The 17,528-nt window shown below is 35.1% G+C and overlaps 2 protein-coding genes across 5 annotated transcripts in view; both read right to left on the bottom strand.

The window, feature by feature from the left end:
- LOC147410659 (Metallopeptidase M24 family protein) overlaps positions 1-5,989 on the bottom strand; it is a 54,479-nt gene extending 48,490 nt beyond the window's left edge. Inside the window, exons 1-3 of one of the 4 annotated variants that reach the window (XM_086438096.1) lie at positions 5,788-5,989; positions 5,618-5,667; positions 4,183-4,243 (exon numbers count right to left, since the gene is read on the bottom strand). In XM_086438096.1, coding sequence (XP_086294222.1) covers positions 4,183-4,243; positions 5,618-5,667; positions 5,788-5,919 — 243 coding nt within the window. In that variant the 5' untranslated portion in view covers positions 5,920-5,989. Of the gene's footprint in view, positions 1-4,182; positions 4,244-5,570; positions 5,668-5,787 lie in introns of those variants that run through there. The other 3 variants (XM_086438078.1, XM_086438087.1, XM_086438104.1) reach the window with 3 other exon arrangements.
- Positions 5,990-12,446: 6,457 nt separating this feature from the next.
- On the bottom strand, positions 12,447-13,058 carry LOC147410661 (uncharacterized). The gene has a single exon (XM_086418262.1). The coding sequence runs from the start codon at positions 13,056-13,058 to the stop codon at positions 12,447-12,449; it is 612 nt and encodes a 203-aa protein (XP_086274388.1).
- Positions 13,059-17,528: the final 4,470 nt, after the last annotated feature.

Consider the following 17,528-nt stretch of genomic DNA (forward strand, 5'->3'; position numbering starts at 1 on the left):
TTCCACCCTTTGATAGATACCTAGCTTGCCATGAAGTCAACCTTCTTGAAATCCTCTCATTCACCAGATCTCAAATACTATTACTCCTATAACGAGCCCCCAGTGGTAATCCTAAGTAAGATGAATGAAGAGAACCCACTTGGCACCCCAAAGACGTTGCAAGGAAATCCACATCCCCCATTTGACCCACTGGGTACACTTTACTTTTACGTAAGTGCACTGGTAACCTCGTAATAGGTTCAAAGCAACATAATAAGCCTCTACGGAATCTAACTTGATTAATGTCATCAAAAAATACCAACGTATCATCTGCAAACTGAAACTGAGTAACCAACAATCCTCGCACACTAGGATGAAATCCACTCAAATCATCGTTATCCACCGCCTTGCCAAACATCCCCCCCCCCCCCCCAAGGCCTCGGCCACCACCAAGAACAAAAAAGGTGAGAGTGGGTCCCCTTGGTGCACACCCCATGAACTCTTGAAGAAACCTTCCAAGGAACCATTAACTAGAATAGAAAAAGAAGAACTCGCATACTTCATAACCCAAAAAATCCACTTATTCCCAAAACCCATATGTTCAAGCAAATAACACAAGTACCCCAACTAATGAGATCATAAGCTTTTTCCAAGTCTATCTTGCACACAACATCCCGCACCTTAGATTTGAACCTCGAATCTAAGCACTCGTTTGCAATAAGAACCCCATCCATGATTTGTCTTCCACTCAAAAAAGCCCCTTGGTTAAGACAATAATCCCACTCATCACCTCTTTCATTCTCCCAACATCTTAGAGATGATTTGATAAGTAGTACCCACCAAGCTAATAGGTCTAAGATATGTGATGTCCTCCACCCCCACCTTCCTAGGCACAAGAGAAATAAAAGAATAATTTGACCCAATATCCAACACACCATTCTAAAAAAAAACCCATTCTTTACCCATGATTTCACTAATATATTAATATTTTATTAATAATTTGTGAACTGCCAAAAATACTACGCCTGGTCAATCAATTACACATAAATAACATAAAATAAAGGGAAAAAGAAATATATAGATGTCTCCATACATACAAGGACAAGGTCCGCCCAATTCCTTTTTTGACCCAATCATAAATACCTAAAACCCACCCTCTTCCATCATTATCATCATCAAAGTCTCGTCCCAAGGATTTGGGGTCAAACTAAACAAATCATGATCCTCCATTCCACTATGTCCAGGGCCACGTCTTCTACTATTGAATGTGTGTTCATATCCATTTTCACTATCTCAATCCACATTTTTTTGGACCTTCCTCTCACTCTTTTAGAATCTTCAACTTAAATATTTCTTCTAATCGGGAATGTAATTAGCCTTCGTTGAGCATGCCCAAACCTTCAATTGACTTTCCTTAGTTTATTGCCTATTGGAGCTACTCCTTCATTTTCTTGAATGGATTCATTTCTAAAAAACTATCTTGATTCATTTCAACATTTTCTCTTAATTTATTGTTTATCATAATTTCCCTATATTGACCATGCCCAAACCATCTCTTGAATGCAACTCAGTTGGTTTTCCTTAGTTTATCACCTATTGGAGCTACTCCTTCATTTTCTTAACTGTATTCATTTCTAAAAAACCATCTTGGTTCATTTCAACATCTTCTCTTAGTTTATTGCCTATTATAATCGCTCTTCATTAAACATGCCCAAACCATCTCAGTTGAAATGAATTGTGGAACAATTAGGAAATATAAATATAAAAACAAACGCAATCAAGAAAAACTGAGAGTAGCTCCAATAGGCAAAAACTAAGAGAAAGTCAATTGAGATAGTTTGGGAATGTTCAATGAAAGTCAATTATAGCCCCATTTAAAAGAAATATTTAAGTTGAAGGTTCTAAAAGAGAAAGAGGCAGACCCAAAAGAATGTGGATTGAAAGAGTGAAAACGATATGAACACACTTTCAATAATAGAACACATGGCTCTCGACAAAGTGAAATGGAGGAACATGACTTGTTTAGCCAACCCCAAATCCTTGGATAAGGCTTTGATGATGGAAAAGTTTCCTATCATTGAAACTTCTCCAAAGCCAAAACCCCAACAGATCTTGTCGTTCACGAAGTTCTGGATTGCATTTTTTTATCTAACATAACTGGCAAATCAAGGAATGGAGAATTGAGGGGAGAATTACCACACCAACAGTCCTCCCAAAACCACACCTGATTGCCTTTTTCAACCATGAAAACTACTATTTTTGAACTCGTGCAATACTTTTTGGTATCCCTCCACAACCCACAAACATTCAACATCTTCTCCTCTCTACTTTCCCAACCCAACAGACCACTTCCATATTTTGCTCGATTGACATTCTTCTAAAGACTCCTTGGTTCAAACCAAATGCCCCAAACCACTTAACCTGAAAGCATACAATTCATGGACCAAATTTTTTTAAAACCTACACCCATCTCTAATGTTGGGATATAACATTCTTCCAATTCACCAAATGAAATTTATAAGTTCCTAACATATCATTGTTTAGGAAATCCCTAACTAACTTATCAAATGCTTCTCAACACTCGTAGGGATAGAAGAAAAAAAGAGTACGCCAAGATGGAACTTTTTTCATAAAGTTATTTGCCACTCTTAGCAAGCAACTTGGACCTCCAAAAATGTAGTCTTCCACCAACTATTTTTATTACAGGACCCAAATAGATTTCTTCCTATACCCACACCAAGTGATAAACCCAAGAACCATGTAAGAGGAGGTGTTGTCTTGCAACCCAACACATATGCAAGGAAATCCAAATAGGGAACATGCATGACACCATACAACTTGCTCTTTGAGAAAACAATTGCAAGCCCATGCATTGCCTCAAAGCAACCAAGAGCCTCTAAGAAGTCTAAGACTACTAAGACACTCAAACACCAATGTCGTCATCAAATTGGAGATGTGATACCACATAACTCCTTTCCTTGTTGCAAACTAACCAGAAATCTACTCCCCTCATTCCCTTAAAAAAAAAAAACCTCCTAACGACCTCTATCACAATAACAACAAAGAAATAGAGACAAGGGATTGTCTTAACATAGGCCTCTAGATCTCTTAAAATAATCGATCGAAATTTTGTTCACCATAATGAGAAATGCATAGATGATACACATTTCACTATGCATCAGAACTGCCTCATACCAAAACCCATCATCCAAAAATGCCCTATTGACATGATGGTTGTAAATTTGGTGATCCTAGCCCATCCAAAAAAATAGGGATGCTTTTGGTGATCTTGAGAGGAGACATATGTGACTGCTTGGGTCTGGCTACAGTATGTGATTCCAATGAAACTGAAGTCCTTGCTCTCCCCATTTTTCTTGTAGCAATCCAAGCTCATCCAGAATTGAGCTTGCTTTTTGACCATTTTAAAAGGAGTCTTATATGGAATGCTCAGATCCAGTTGAAGTATGTGATTCCAATGACATTGCAGTTCTAGCTCTCCTAGTTTGTCTTATAGCTCTTCTTTTTTTTTTTCAGGATAGGTCTTCCTCGACGTACTACTTGTATTTCATGTTTTTTTTTAATGAATTATATACCTATCAAAAAAGGGCCTCAATCTCAACAAGATTGATATAAAAGGAAACTCAAGGTATGCCAAATGTTAGCATTAGAAAGAAGAAACCAATCAAAGAATCCTTCATTCCATCAAAGAGGCTGGGTTGCAATATCTTCCTTGAACATTTTGTTATTATGGGTGCCAAGATCAGCTACGATTTGGCTGATCATTTAGCTAATAACAGCTTTCCCATGATTATGCCAAAACTAGTAGAGATAAGACAATTAATAGTTGAAGATTTAAGGAGAGATGAGCATGGAAAATAAGAGGCACATAGTCTTCTAAGTCTGAGCATTTTCATAATGTTATGTTGTTGGAAGACTTGAGTACCCTTGAATATGTTTATATCCAAATATAATCTTTTCAGTAGTTATAAAGAGTAAAGGAGATAAAATCAAACACTCTCAAACCTTCTACACAAAGACAAAATAAGGAAAAGAAAAAACTAAGTATTGTAAAGCACGCTTACATTCAACAAAGGAACCTTATTGTTATAATATAAAGATTAAATTGGATCCATGTGCAACCAACAAAATTCATATATTAATAAAAATAAAAACAACCCCATGTTCCACATGAGGCAAACTTACAATGGCTCCAAAAAAACCAGGCTCCCTCACTCCAAACAAATAAGCAAAATAACTCTCTTGCCTACACATCCAATTAGCCATCAATTAGTAATCATCCTCAGTAATTTAGAAGCAGAAGAAAAGTCATATCACTATCAACCAAAAATTCTACAAGACCATGTTATCGCCTTGGAGAACTCTTCAAGACAATATGCAATTCTAAATAGGAGTAGTACCTTGAAAAGTAACCCGATACTCTATGTGTTCACATTGACAAAACAGTAGAATGCAAGCTAAATAGTTCTTATTTAGAGTTTAAATAACAACAATTTAAAACACTGTAATGGAACAGAAATTCCAAAATAACATGAAGATTAAATATACAACAAAAACAAAAATTATAAAAAAAAAAAAAAGAATCAAAGACTTACCCTAGAGATAACATGAAGATTAAAAATGAACTATGAAATGCCATGGAGTATTGATACAATTTAATTAATAAAATTTTAGCTTTCAATCAAGAAATGCACTTTTCTATGCCATTGCATTTTCTGTTGTGCTACTCTATATTCCTAAGGGTGCAATTTTAGTAGTTCCAGTTTTTGTTGAGTTACATGAGAATTCTAGTTACTGTGTTGTTAATGATTTAAGTACTAGAATTTCTCTCACTTTTCGGAGAGAAAAACAGCTCTTCCTTCTCCAAGGCATAACTTTCATGGTTCAAAGCCTTAAACTACAATAGGTAATACTTTCTTCACCTTTGTCACTAACAAATGCCACCTTCTATTAGGGGTGTCAACGGATATTAATCAAATGGAATACATGTATTTCTGAATTTGATAACCCAAATTTGCTTCAAAATCCAACAAATATTCTAAATTAGTATTCGAATTGGATTCAAATAAATTCAAACTCCAATTATATCCGATTCCATAAAGTGCCCTGATGTCACACATCTATTGGATTGGACATTCAATTATTTAAAATATATTTAATATATAACATATATATAATATAATAAATACATTTATATATGGGATATTATCAGAGTACATATATCAATATCCGAATCTGTATCTGAAAAGTATTGGAATATCAGAAACTATCTAAAATCCAAATTCGAATCCAATACCGAAATTTCTGGATAATAACCCACTATTTAAATACGAGTTCGATTTTGGCTTCGTTTTGGCATTTTTTGACTATCCATTGACACCCCTTACCATCAATTTCATTAACATGATTTCTCAGAGTATGCGTGTAAAGTTACAAGAAATGGTAAACAAATCTTCTCTAGTTCAAACCAATTCAGGATGTAACTGAGAAGTTTGAATTCTAATAAAAGCATTCAACCGATAAACAGATTAAAATAAAAAAATCAAAAAATCAAATATAAATAGAAATCAAACCTTCGAAATAAATTGATCAGAAACCCTGAAGAAATCAAAACAAGTACCTAAAGAGCTCGGCGTGATCGGTGCAGTAACGCATTTGTTCCTCGCCTCCCTGACAATCACAAAGATTGTGTAAAATAAAAAACAAAGTTTTGAATAAAGAAGTTTTATTGGTTGGCATTGGAGAGAAGATGACTAAGAATCGAAGAGATATAATAGATGCGAAGATTACTTGAAGAAAGACGAATCCTTGCAGAGGCCGAGACGAAGAGGTGAGGTTCTTGCGAAGAGATCGAACGAGTTTTGCTCGATTTACTGCGTGGAGTTCCATTCGAACTTCAGGAGGAGAAAGTGAAGAAGCCATGGAAATGGCTTCGTTTCTTTCCGCCAAGAACTGCGTGAACTTTACAAATACGGAAGAATGAAAAACGAAAAACCAACGAATTTCATGGCTTCTTAAAACTCGGACGATGCCGGGATGACTCGAGCGAGTCATTTTGGTCTCGGATACGCGGGCGAGCCGGTCAATGTGAATCGTCCACTGCATTGACTTGTCTGACTTCAGTCAATCAGAATTTATATTTTTATTATATAAGTACATGCTTTTCTTAAAAAAGAATGAACTATGTGCAAATGGTCGGTCGAGTTGACCAACAAAGAGCAAGAAAGCAAATAACAAATTCCATTTGAAAATGAAATTATAAAAAAACACGCCTTTGAAATCGGGGCTTAATTTGCAACAATAAAACAATAACTCAAGATTGAAAATCACAATGTCATGAAAAATTAGTCTCGATGCTCTTGAAGACCCTCCTTCTTCTATCTAGTCAAATTCGCCAAGTGATTGTGAAAGGGAGAAGCTTCCACAAAGTTTTCAATTTCCCCAAAAACATATTTAAATCCCAACCTTTGAGTAAAGAGATAATTGAATTTGGGAGCACCCAACAAACTGTAAAAAACTCAAAGAAATGAGTCTAAATGACATAGGAAATGCTACAATGAATGAAAATATGATCCACAGTCTTACCAATTGATTTGCAAAGGAAATAGATATTTGGGGTTACAAAACCCCTTAGTAGAATTAAAAGGTCAATAGTGAGAAGTTTGTTAAGTGTTCGATGTTGTAACTGATGATAAAATAAAGAACAAAAGAAAACATTAGCAAGTAAGGGTCGAACCACAGAAATAACGTTAATCTAAAGTATTTTTTACTTCAAATACAATTCAATTTTAACAAGTGATTTAAAAACAGTTTGCAAGAAAGGATTTATCTAAAATAAACTACTAAAATAAAAACTTAAGAATACGAAAGAGAAGCGTAGATCAATTGGATCTACTTTTACAAACTTCATCACTGAATTATGATTCTCTATTTATCTCGATCCACAAAACAAAACTAATATTTGTGGTTCGAAAAATTAAGCAATTAAAATATAAACGAGATCAAAAGTATGCAACAGTTTAGGACGAGATTATTAGGTAAATATTAACTATTCTCTGTAGAGTATAGTTCTTCTTTAACTTATCAATGAAGGAGACCATCAAAACTTTGAAAATATTTAATATTCAACTTAATAATAAATACCTACGCTATCACAATAAAACTATTAAATCATTACGAGAACAGTAAAACACTAATAAATCTTTGTCAAGCTTCCTCAACTAATCTACCGAAGGTTTAGCTAATAGTCATCGCAAGAACAATAAAGCAAAAATAAAATAAAGAAAGCATAAAAAAAAAGAGATGCGAGAAAGAAATTATATTTATTACTTCTTAACTTGAAACACACAGAGCCTCCTTACAACTTTCATAAAATTAAGAGAGATAGAGAAAATAAAAACTAAATTAATTCTTTAAAATCTAGCTTCCCCCACTCTTGGTCTGGTCTTCTATTTATAGAGAGACTAGATTAGGGTTTCTTGTAGAAATTAGGTTTTCGAAGACATTTCGTGTTTACAAAAAATACTAAAATAGTCCATTACGAATGGTATTCAGTCGCCAAGCTTCAATTCGAATTTTGAGGCTTGACCTTCTTCGTTGACAACGTCGTCACCATTGACCTTGGTGCCACCGTAAAATTTTGGTCAATTGACTTGAATTTTGGTTTATTGTCTTGTTTTGGATCCTAGATCCTGGATCACAGTGGTAACTTCGAATTTTCCTAATTCGCCTTGAAACTTTGCGAATAATTCCTATTACACGTAAATAACGGTAATTAATTCCGAAATACACAATTAAATTAAAAACAAGAATTATTATGGACTAACCATGTATTATGTCTAATAAGGGGATTTAGTATGCAATTTATCCGTAAAGTTCATGTAATAAAAGCTCTAAAAATAACTTTTTAGACCATGATCATACCCTCAAACCCAGATTTTGTTAGTCCCGAGCAAAAATAAAATAAAAACTAAGTTACTAACCATTTTTATAGGTTACACGACTGCATTTAACGAATGTAGCAAGCCCTTAAACCCCTAGTTACCCTCAGTGGACGAGTTTGACTCGTGAGGATTTGCAATGAATATACTCACAAAATTCTAACACTTTATAAAAATATTAAAATCAAAGCCAAAGTATGTAAAGCAAACCTAACAACATTTCATAAATTAATCAAAGGTCCATATGTTTGAGCAAAATTCTAGTTTTCATTCCTCACTTTAGAAAATTTCATGAGTAACTTGAGTGATTATGCAATTTTTCTAATTTTTCTTTTAAAAGTAACATCTTTTTAGGAACAAGATTTTACCTCATAACTGTTAAGAATGGTCGGTTCTTCCTCAGTTCTAACTTGAAACCAAGAATCCTATCTGGGATTGTGAGAGATGTGGATGTTCACTTTAATACCTCTAAGAGGCTTTAACTGTGATATTCCAACTTACTCACATTTTTACCATTGACGGCTTTCACCCTATTGAAACTACTCTAGTTGACCACATTGGACTCTTTTCTTTTTTCACTTTTCATTTAGGCATTTTTGCTTTGATTTGGTTTTTTTCATATATTTCTACTTTTTCTTTTCTCAACTTCACCACTTTTCTGATTTATTTTTCAACTTCTGCATACATCACCATTTTTCTGGTGTTCTTTTTACAAAAAATAGGTAGTCATTTTCAAGGTACTCAGTCTAATATTATGATTGTTGTCCAAGTCATATTATCTCCAATTCTATTTTTCTTTTAACCAGCAAATCAAAAGACAAGGAAGTCATAGTTTACTAGACTAGATATCCCCTAACACTCTAGATAGAGAAAATGGTCAACACTTGTTTCATAAAATCTTATTTTTACTCAATAAGAACTGTCATGAATTTGAAAGTATTCTTTTGATTTTCTTTATGAGGAATAAAACTTATGATAAAAAAATTAAGACATAAGCATGAAATTTGAAATTCATATGTGAACAGTATATATAAAGAGCTTGAAGAAAATATTTAAAAGTACTAAATATTTTTTTTTTCAATTTTTTTTTTTTTTGAAAACATAAAACTAAACTAGCAATGAAATGCAATGCAATTATGACCTAACCTAATATCCCCAAACCTAAATGACATATTGTCCTCAATATGCAAGTAGTAAGGAAAAAAAGAGAAGGGTTAGATCACACCTGAATCGATTTTGGTATTGATTGGCAAACTCTTATTACAACTAATTTGAAAAAAGTAAAAATTATAATAATGATAATTTTCGAAACAGTATTGCATAAAATCCTACCTAAGAATTGAAAAACAACTTAACTAAGGAATTAAAAACATTCTAATCGAAATAAAACGCATCATAATCAAGGGTTACCTCCCGAAAAGTGTTAAGTTTATCGTCTTCAGTCAGACAACAACATGAGGTTAATCCTGATACACAGGATCTCTCAAATAGGAATCTTTTTTTTGGAGTGGGAGTTTGAAAAATGGCTTGAGTCGTTGACCATTGACTTAGAAAATATTACCGTCCGTTGTATTAAGTATCTCGATGTTCCCATGGAAATTAATTTTATGGACCACAAAGGGTCCTGTCCATCAAGATTTTAATTTTATGAGAAATAGGCGGAGACGAGAATTATAGAGTAATACTTGCTAACCTATATGAAATGACTTTCTTTGAATGTATTTGTCATGCCAGGCCTTTGTACGATCCTTGTACAGTCGAGCACTATCGTATGTATCGTTACGCAGTTTTTCCAAATCAGAAAGTTGAAGTTTTCTACTCTCTTACTTTGGCAAGATCAAAATTGAGATGTTTTATAGCCCAATATGCGCGATATTCAAGTTCTACTGGGAGGTAACAGGTTTTTCCAAAGATGAGACGATAAGGGGACATACCAATCAGAGTTTTGAAAACAATACGATATGCCCACAAGGTGTTATTTAATCGCAAAACCCAATCCTTTCGTGAAGGATTTACTATTTTTTCAAGAATGATTTTAACTTCGCGATTAAATATCTCGACCTGCCCACTCGTTTGAGGGTGATATGGAGTGACGACCTTGTGAGTAATAGCATACTTACGCATGAGAATTTCAAAAACTCAATTGCAAAAGTGCTTACCTCCATCACTAATGATCGCCCTTAGAGTACCAAAGTGAGCAAATACGATATTTTTAAGGTAGTTCACGAAGAATTTGTGGTCGTTGGTCTGATATGCTATTGCGTCTACCCATTTAGACACATAGTCAACTGCGACTAGAATAAATTGGAATCCGTACGAAATGGAGAAGGCTCCCATGAAATCAATGCCCCAAACATCAAAAAATTTGATGATCAATATGGGTTGTTGATGCATTTCATTCATTTGATTAATCTTTCTTAAACGTTGGCATTAATCACAAGACTTAGCAAAGATGTGGGCATCACGAAAAAACATTGGCCAGTAAAAAGTGCATTGCAACACTATTGCTGCTGTTTTCTTGCCTCCAAAATGTCAAACACAAACATGGTTATGGAAAAAATCAAGTATATGTTTCTGATCATGGTCAGAAATATACCGACAAATTATTTATTCTGGACAATACTTAAATAAATATGGGTCGTCTTAGAAGAACCATTTAGCTTGGGTGAGAAATCTCAGTTGCTCTTGTTTCTTTCATGAGGTAGGTGTCTGCTCAGTCACCAGGTAATTGACAATGTCCGCGTACCAAGGTGTATCTAGATTGGAGATAGATATCAGTTGTTCATCTGAAAAAAATTTCGAAGATTGGGAGGGAGTCAGAACTTGTTTCAACTACCAATCTGGATAAGTGGTCTGCAACCACATTATCGCATCATTTTTTATTTCGAATTTCGAGATCAAATTTTGCAGTAAAAGAATCTATCAAATTAACCTTGCTTTTACATTCTTCTTAGAAAGAAGGTATTTCAATGTTGCATGGTCAGTGAAGATTATAACCTTCGATCCTATTAAGTATGAGCAGAATTTTTTCAGAGCAAAGACTACTGCTAATAGTTCTTTCTCAGTTATGGAGCAGTTGAGTTGGACATCGTTTAACATTTTGATAGCATACTGGATAACATGGGGGAGTTTGTCAACTCGTTGCCCCAATACAACACCTATTGCGTAGTCTGAAGCATCACATATTACCTCAAAGGGCAAATTCCAATTTAATGGTTGGATAATAGGTATTGTTGTCAACTCAGTTTTGAGTTTGTCAAAAGGTTAAATAGGTGGCAGATAGTTCAAAGTTTGCATCTTTAGATAATAAGTCGTATAGAGATTTTGAAATCTTTCAAAAATTCTTAATGAAACACTTGTAAAAACCTGCATGCTCAAGCAAAGAATGGACTTCCTTTATAGTTTTAGGGGAAGGTAGATTAGCGATAAGGTCAATTTTTACCTTATCTACCTCAATCCCCTTGTGGGATATGATATGTCCCAACACAATCCTGAAAATGGCCATGAAATGGCATTTCTCCCAGTTTAACATCAGATTCTTTTCGCGGCATCTAGCTAAGAATAACTTTAAGTGATGTAAGTAATTGTCAAAGTTAGATCCAAAGACTGAAAAGTCATCCATAAAGATTTCAAGAAATTTTTCTACCATATTGGAGAAAATGCTCAACATACATCGTTGAAATGTTACAAGAGCATTGCAAAACCCAAAGGGTATGCGTCGATAAGCAAAAGTCCTAAAGGGACACGTGAAAGTTATTTTTTCCTGATTTTCAAAGGTGATCAAAATCTGATTATATCCCAAATATCTATCAAGAAAGCAGTAGTAGGCATGTCTAGCTAGGCGTTCAAGCATTTGATCTATGATTGGAAGAGGGAAGTGATCTTTTCATGTCATAGAGTTCAACTTCTTGTAGTCTATACAAACTCGCCACCCAGTTTAGATACAAATTGGTACTAGTTCATTGTCCTTATTAGTCACAATAGTGACACTTGATTTCTTTGAGATAATTTGAACATGACTTACCCATTTACTATTTGAGATGGGGTATGTAATACCCGCATCTAGCAATTTGAGGATTTCTCTTCGAACAACCTCTTGTACGACCGAATTCAATCTCCTTTATGGTTCTCTCGATGGTTTGTAGTTATTTTTGAGGTGTATTTGGTGCTTAACCACAGAAGGACTGATACTCTTGATATCTACTATGGTCTAAACAATAGCTTCCTTATGTTCACATAGGACCTGTAATAACTGCTCTCCTTGAGACTTTCTTATTTAGGTGATATGATTACAGGGAAGGTTTCAGCCTTCCCTAAGAACGCATATTTCAGCGTGTTAGGCAACTGTTTGAGTTTAGGTTTAGGAATCTCTTCAACTGAAGGTGGACATGAAAATGTGGGGAGATTCTCTATTTTAGGTTGCCAATTTGCAAAGTCCATTTCAAGGACGGATTCTAGGAAGACATTTACCTCCTTGATGGATTATTTTTCATCAAACTCAAGGTCAAATTAACCTAAGTATTCTTCTAGCGGGTCAATGTGCTCTATTTCCTGGAATGTTCTGCTGACCAATGTATCAATCATATTGACCTCCTCTATATCATCAATGTCAGTGGATTGACACTTGTTGTAGAAGACATTCAATTTTACTTTCATGTCTCCAAAGGCTAAGGTCATGATCATGTTTCTACATCTGATAACAACATCAGATGTGGCTAAGTATGGTCGACCTAAGATGACCGAAACATGATTGTCTGGGTTCATGACAAGTTCAATGTCAAGTACTATAAAATCAGTGGAGAAATAGAAGTCTTTAACCTTGATTATTACATCCTCCACTATCCCTTTGGGAATCTTAACTGATCTATCTGCCAAACTAAAAGTGATATCTGTAGGTTTGAGTTCCCCCAAACCTAGTTGTTTGTAGACAGAAAATGGTAGAAGATTCACACTAGCCCTTAGATCTAGCAAACATTTCTTAATCATAGTTTCCCTTATATGTACAGAGATTGTTGGACAGTCCGGATCCTTGAATTTAGGCACAATTGTCTGTTGAATCAGACAAGACGATTGGGTTGTTATTGTAGCCACTTTAGGCATAAGGGTTTTTCTTTTTACCATAGTGAGATCTTTAAAGAACTTAGCATATGAAGGGATTTGACGGATAGCATCCAGGAAATGGATGTTAATTTGAACATTCTTAAAGACTTCAAGAATACCTTTTAATTACTTTCCCTTTTTATTTTTTCCTAATCTATGTCGAAACGGGGCCTTGAGAATAGTAATTTATTTTTCCATTGGAGGAGTTTATTTTTGTTAGTTCTCTTCCTCTATTGAAGGTGCACTTTGGATATCCTCTTATATTGGGACTTCATTGGGCATGTGCACTTGGTTAACTATTAGCTTACCAGAACGTAGTGTGTGGATTGCTTGAACAAAGTAATTAGAGGAACCAGGTTGACTGGCTATTTCATACTATCTTTTTGGGGCAGTTCCTCTTGGGTTAGGTACAGTTTGACTTGGAAATTGTCATTTGTTTCTCTCCCTAAGAGAGATAGATAATTGTCCTAGCTGAACCTCAAGATTTTTAATTGATTGTGTTTGACTCTGATTCATTTGAGCTTGGTTCTGCATGAATTTCTGTATTTGTTGAGCTGTAAGCTGAAATTGTTATTGTTGCTTGAACATCTCTGTCACCATTATTTCTAATGCAGAATGTGTTTGTGCAACTAGGGGAGAATAGTTAGTCATAGGATCGACAACAATCGTTCTTTGATTAGATGTATGGGATGAAAAGTAAGATGCTTGTGGAACCAAAGAAATGTTTGCATTAGATTGAGACTAGCTATTATAACATTTTTGAAAACCAGGAGCACTACCCTGTTGGAAAGGTTCATTCTGACGATAGGAGAAGTTGGGGTGAAACCTATTGTCAGGGTGTAGACACCCCATTTTTGCACTAACCCGATCGCAACGGTTCTCAATGATGGATGTTTATTCCAATGCTTTATTTTGTTACCAGACATGTTTCAGAAATCCAGATGAGGTATCTCGAACTGACAAAACTTTAGAAACTATGCTACGCTAGGAAAATACGACCCCAGAAACATAGAAATCATCATCTTGCAGACCAAAAAGAAGCTTCACGTTAAAAATCATTAAAAATGACCAAATTACCAAAATACCCCTAACATCAAAATAACCCTAGAGCCTACGTTAGGATTAGAAAAACTCATTCAAACACATAAAATAACAAATCGAAACCAAATAAATCATTTCGCCAATTTTCACAGAATTTGACAAAATTACGAAAATGCCCTCATCAAGTTCACGATCATTTCATATAAAAAACTTCATAAATGACAAAAACCAACATTCCCATTGAATTCCTTACGAAAAACTGATTCCAAAACATCCTGGAACATTGAAAAATGACTTAAAACGTAAAAAATCATCTCCGAGGGCAAAATGGTAATTTCACAATTTTAATAATTAAAATTTTTGAAATTAATAAATAAATCATTAAATAATATAAAGTGAAACATTAATAAAATTAATTTTAAAATTTGAACCAAAAAATCGATCAATCAGGCTTTCATGCAAAATTGTTGATGGTTCGCAAGATATTTCTTTAAGGACCCCTCCATTTGGGGGTCCAAAGAATTAAAGATGTAATAGAGGGGGGTTCTCCAAAAATTTAAAGTCAATCAAGCAAGACTAAAGTCAAGATATTAAAGTTAATCAAATAAGATTAAAGTCAATTAAGTAAGACTAAAGTCAAGTATTAAAGTCAAATCTCATAAGACTAAAGTCAAAACCCTAAATCAAAACCCTAATTTAAACTAATCAAGTCAATCTCATAAGACTAAAGTCAAAACCCTAAGTCAAAACCCTAATCTAAACTAATCAAGTCAATCTCATAAGACTAAAGTCAAAACCCTAAAGACTAAGTCAATCTCATGAGACCAAAGTCTAAACCCTAATTGAAACCCTAATTAGGAGCCTTCACACCCTATTTTCGTATCAAAGAAAAAACCCTAGGAAAAGTAGGTGAAGAAGCCTCCACAACCTCTCCAAAACCCTAATTTTGGAGTTCCAACTCTTTACCTAACACCCCAACTTCGATTTTAGTCTGAAAAACACCTAGAATCCTCTCAAAAACACCTCAAAAATCCACAACAAATTCGAAGCACCCAGATCCAAGAAGGAGATACCTTACCTCGGAGATCAGAAATCAGATCTGGAGATAAAACGAAGTAAGCAGTACGATACAAGGAGTAGTTTTACCAGATCTGAAGGAATAGCACCTTTGTAGATCGAAGGTAAGATTTTTTTTTTTTTTATCTAGGTTTTTTCATTAGCGATGTAGTTTTATTTGGGATAAGTAGAGACCGGCATTGGCCGGGCGGGGTTGGTGCCTAATGTGGCGCCCCGCCAAACGCTAACACAAATTCCAAGGTATTAGGTGGCACCTCGAAATTTCGGCATGGTCTCCTCTGTTTATGTTAGCGTTTCACGGAACTCAAACCTGATAAACCAATTTATAACAAAACCTGTATATAAAAATGTAGATACAGGAAAATAATAGCGGAAGACTAATTACATCTAACATGTAAGTAGATTAGAGTGCAGAAGGTTTATCAATATACAGGCTTACCAAAACACTCTCACTCTAACATAGGCCTAAACTCTCAAATCCAAAAACTACATACATCTTGGATGAAACTGACAACACTAAGGGATGTGGCCCTAGTGCTCACCAGGCAATAAACTCTGATCGTCGATCTGATCGATCGGATACTCTTCAATTACTGACTCTACGCCTGTCTTTATAATTGCAAGTGCTGAAACTAAAAAAAATAGGAAGGAAAGGGTGAGTAACAATGATTACCCAGTAAGTCCACAACCAATTCTTACCAATAACCCTTTCTAAGCATAATCGAATAAAGCATACTGAACATTTTAATACATGCAAGATTTTACAAGATAAAATACGATCAACTGGTACATATAGCCAGGGATGAGCAACTAAACAGTTTTAAAAATTACACATAGCATCAATCATCCATACTCATCATACATTTTTCATTTTATGCAAATAAGATTGCCAACATTGAAATAATAGACATGCTTCTCATTTATAATTCGAAATATAACAGCAGATACATAATACAAATGGTGGAGTATTGGAATTAAAGAGTTGGGATTCACGACTGGATCGCTCCCAGTCGGGACATGATATTCCTCAATAACATTGTAGTTCCTGATTTTGTGGCTGGTCGTGTTTACCACGCTTGCGGGACCATTTATCCGGCTCAGGCTGGCCGTTTGACGTGACCGTAAGCATGGGTCTCTTTTCGATGTGTCAGAACGTTTGACTACTACTAGATTGTTAGTGATCACTGACTAATCATCTTCGTCTATGCCTATCAGGCGTGCATGTGATTCCCAAATGACACTCCACTCGTATACGACCACCTTTACAATACACGTTCACTGGTAAAGATAAGAAAGGAATGGACCCGGATTCCAGTTGTGACTCCACTCTCATACGCGTCCCATACCATGTATGAGTTTGGTGGTCCCTACCGTACATCCCAGGATAGTGTACCCCTCCGGATGATGTGACACACTATTCCTTCAGGCATTCACAAACCCTTTAACAGCTCAAAAAATAGCTACGTACATATATGATTTTTCATTTAAAACAAAAGAGAAATTAACAGAACAGGGTTGAGAACGGATATCCAGTTCTTACCATGCAATCGTGGCCACCCGGCCTAAAATAAATAACAGTACTCAGCGCATGCGCTAACATAATCGAAAATAAACATGCAACCCTTTCATTAATAACCTGGATATCCTTTCACCAACCTACACACAACATACAATGTAAAATGCAGACATCACCCCTGGGGTGTGATTCTGACAATTTACCGTTTCATCCATTTCCCATTCTTTCAACATTCTCATTTTTCGTCTTTTCAAATCAACCATCCATTTCCTATCTTTCAAGGTCATTATTTCGGTCTTTCCATTGAAAACCTTCAAAGTTTATTCACAAACAAGGTCCCGATCATGCACGGGGCAAAAGCTGTTAAAAATAATGAAAGCTGGTGAAAATTTGGCTAAGTGTCGGAAACTCAATTTTTCAAAGTTCTCGAAATTGAAAATGGGTTTTTCGAAATGAAAGTCTCGCTTACGAGATTCGACACCATATAGTTTTTGAAATCTAATTCAAAGTAATGTGAAAATTATTATATTTTGAAAACTTGTCGAAAACGTCGAAATTTACGTTTTGTTCTTAAAACCAAAATTTGGATTTTGATCCTTTGAGATTTGGATCTTAAAACCATTCCCATTGTTCCGAAATGGGGGGTAAAACCTTAATTTCATTAAAGAACTTAAAGTAAATGACATTTACTTAAATATTTTTAATGAAATAAAGGGTGAGGAAATAGTGTATAAAGTGTGAGGAGGTTAAGCCAAGAGTCAGAACACTGTTCTGATCAAAACTGTGTCTGTCGGTGGCTGTCGACGACAGAATCAGGATGCTGTCGGTGGAACCTACAGTTTACTCATCGGCAGATG

Source organism: Akebia trifoliata, chromosome 1, assembly GCF_017979445.1.
Source record: "Akebia trifoliata isolate Shusen 1 chromosome 1, ASM1797944v1, whole genome shotgun sequence".
NCBI lineage: Eukaryota > Viridiplantae > Streptophyta > Magnoliopsida > Ranunculales > Lardizabalaceae > Akebia > Akebia trifoliata.

Excerpts from the sequence above, each read along its gene's own strand:
- LOC147410661 (XM_086418262.1), bottom strand. The coding sequence starts at position 13,058 with ATGGTAAAAAGAAAAACCCTTATGCCTAAAGTGGCTACAATAACAACC.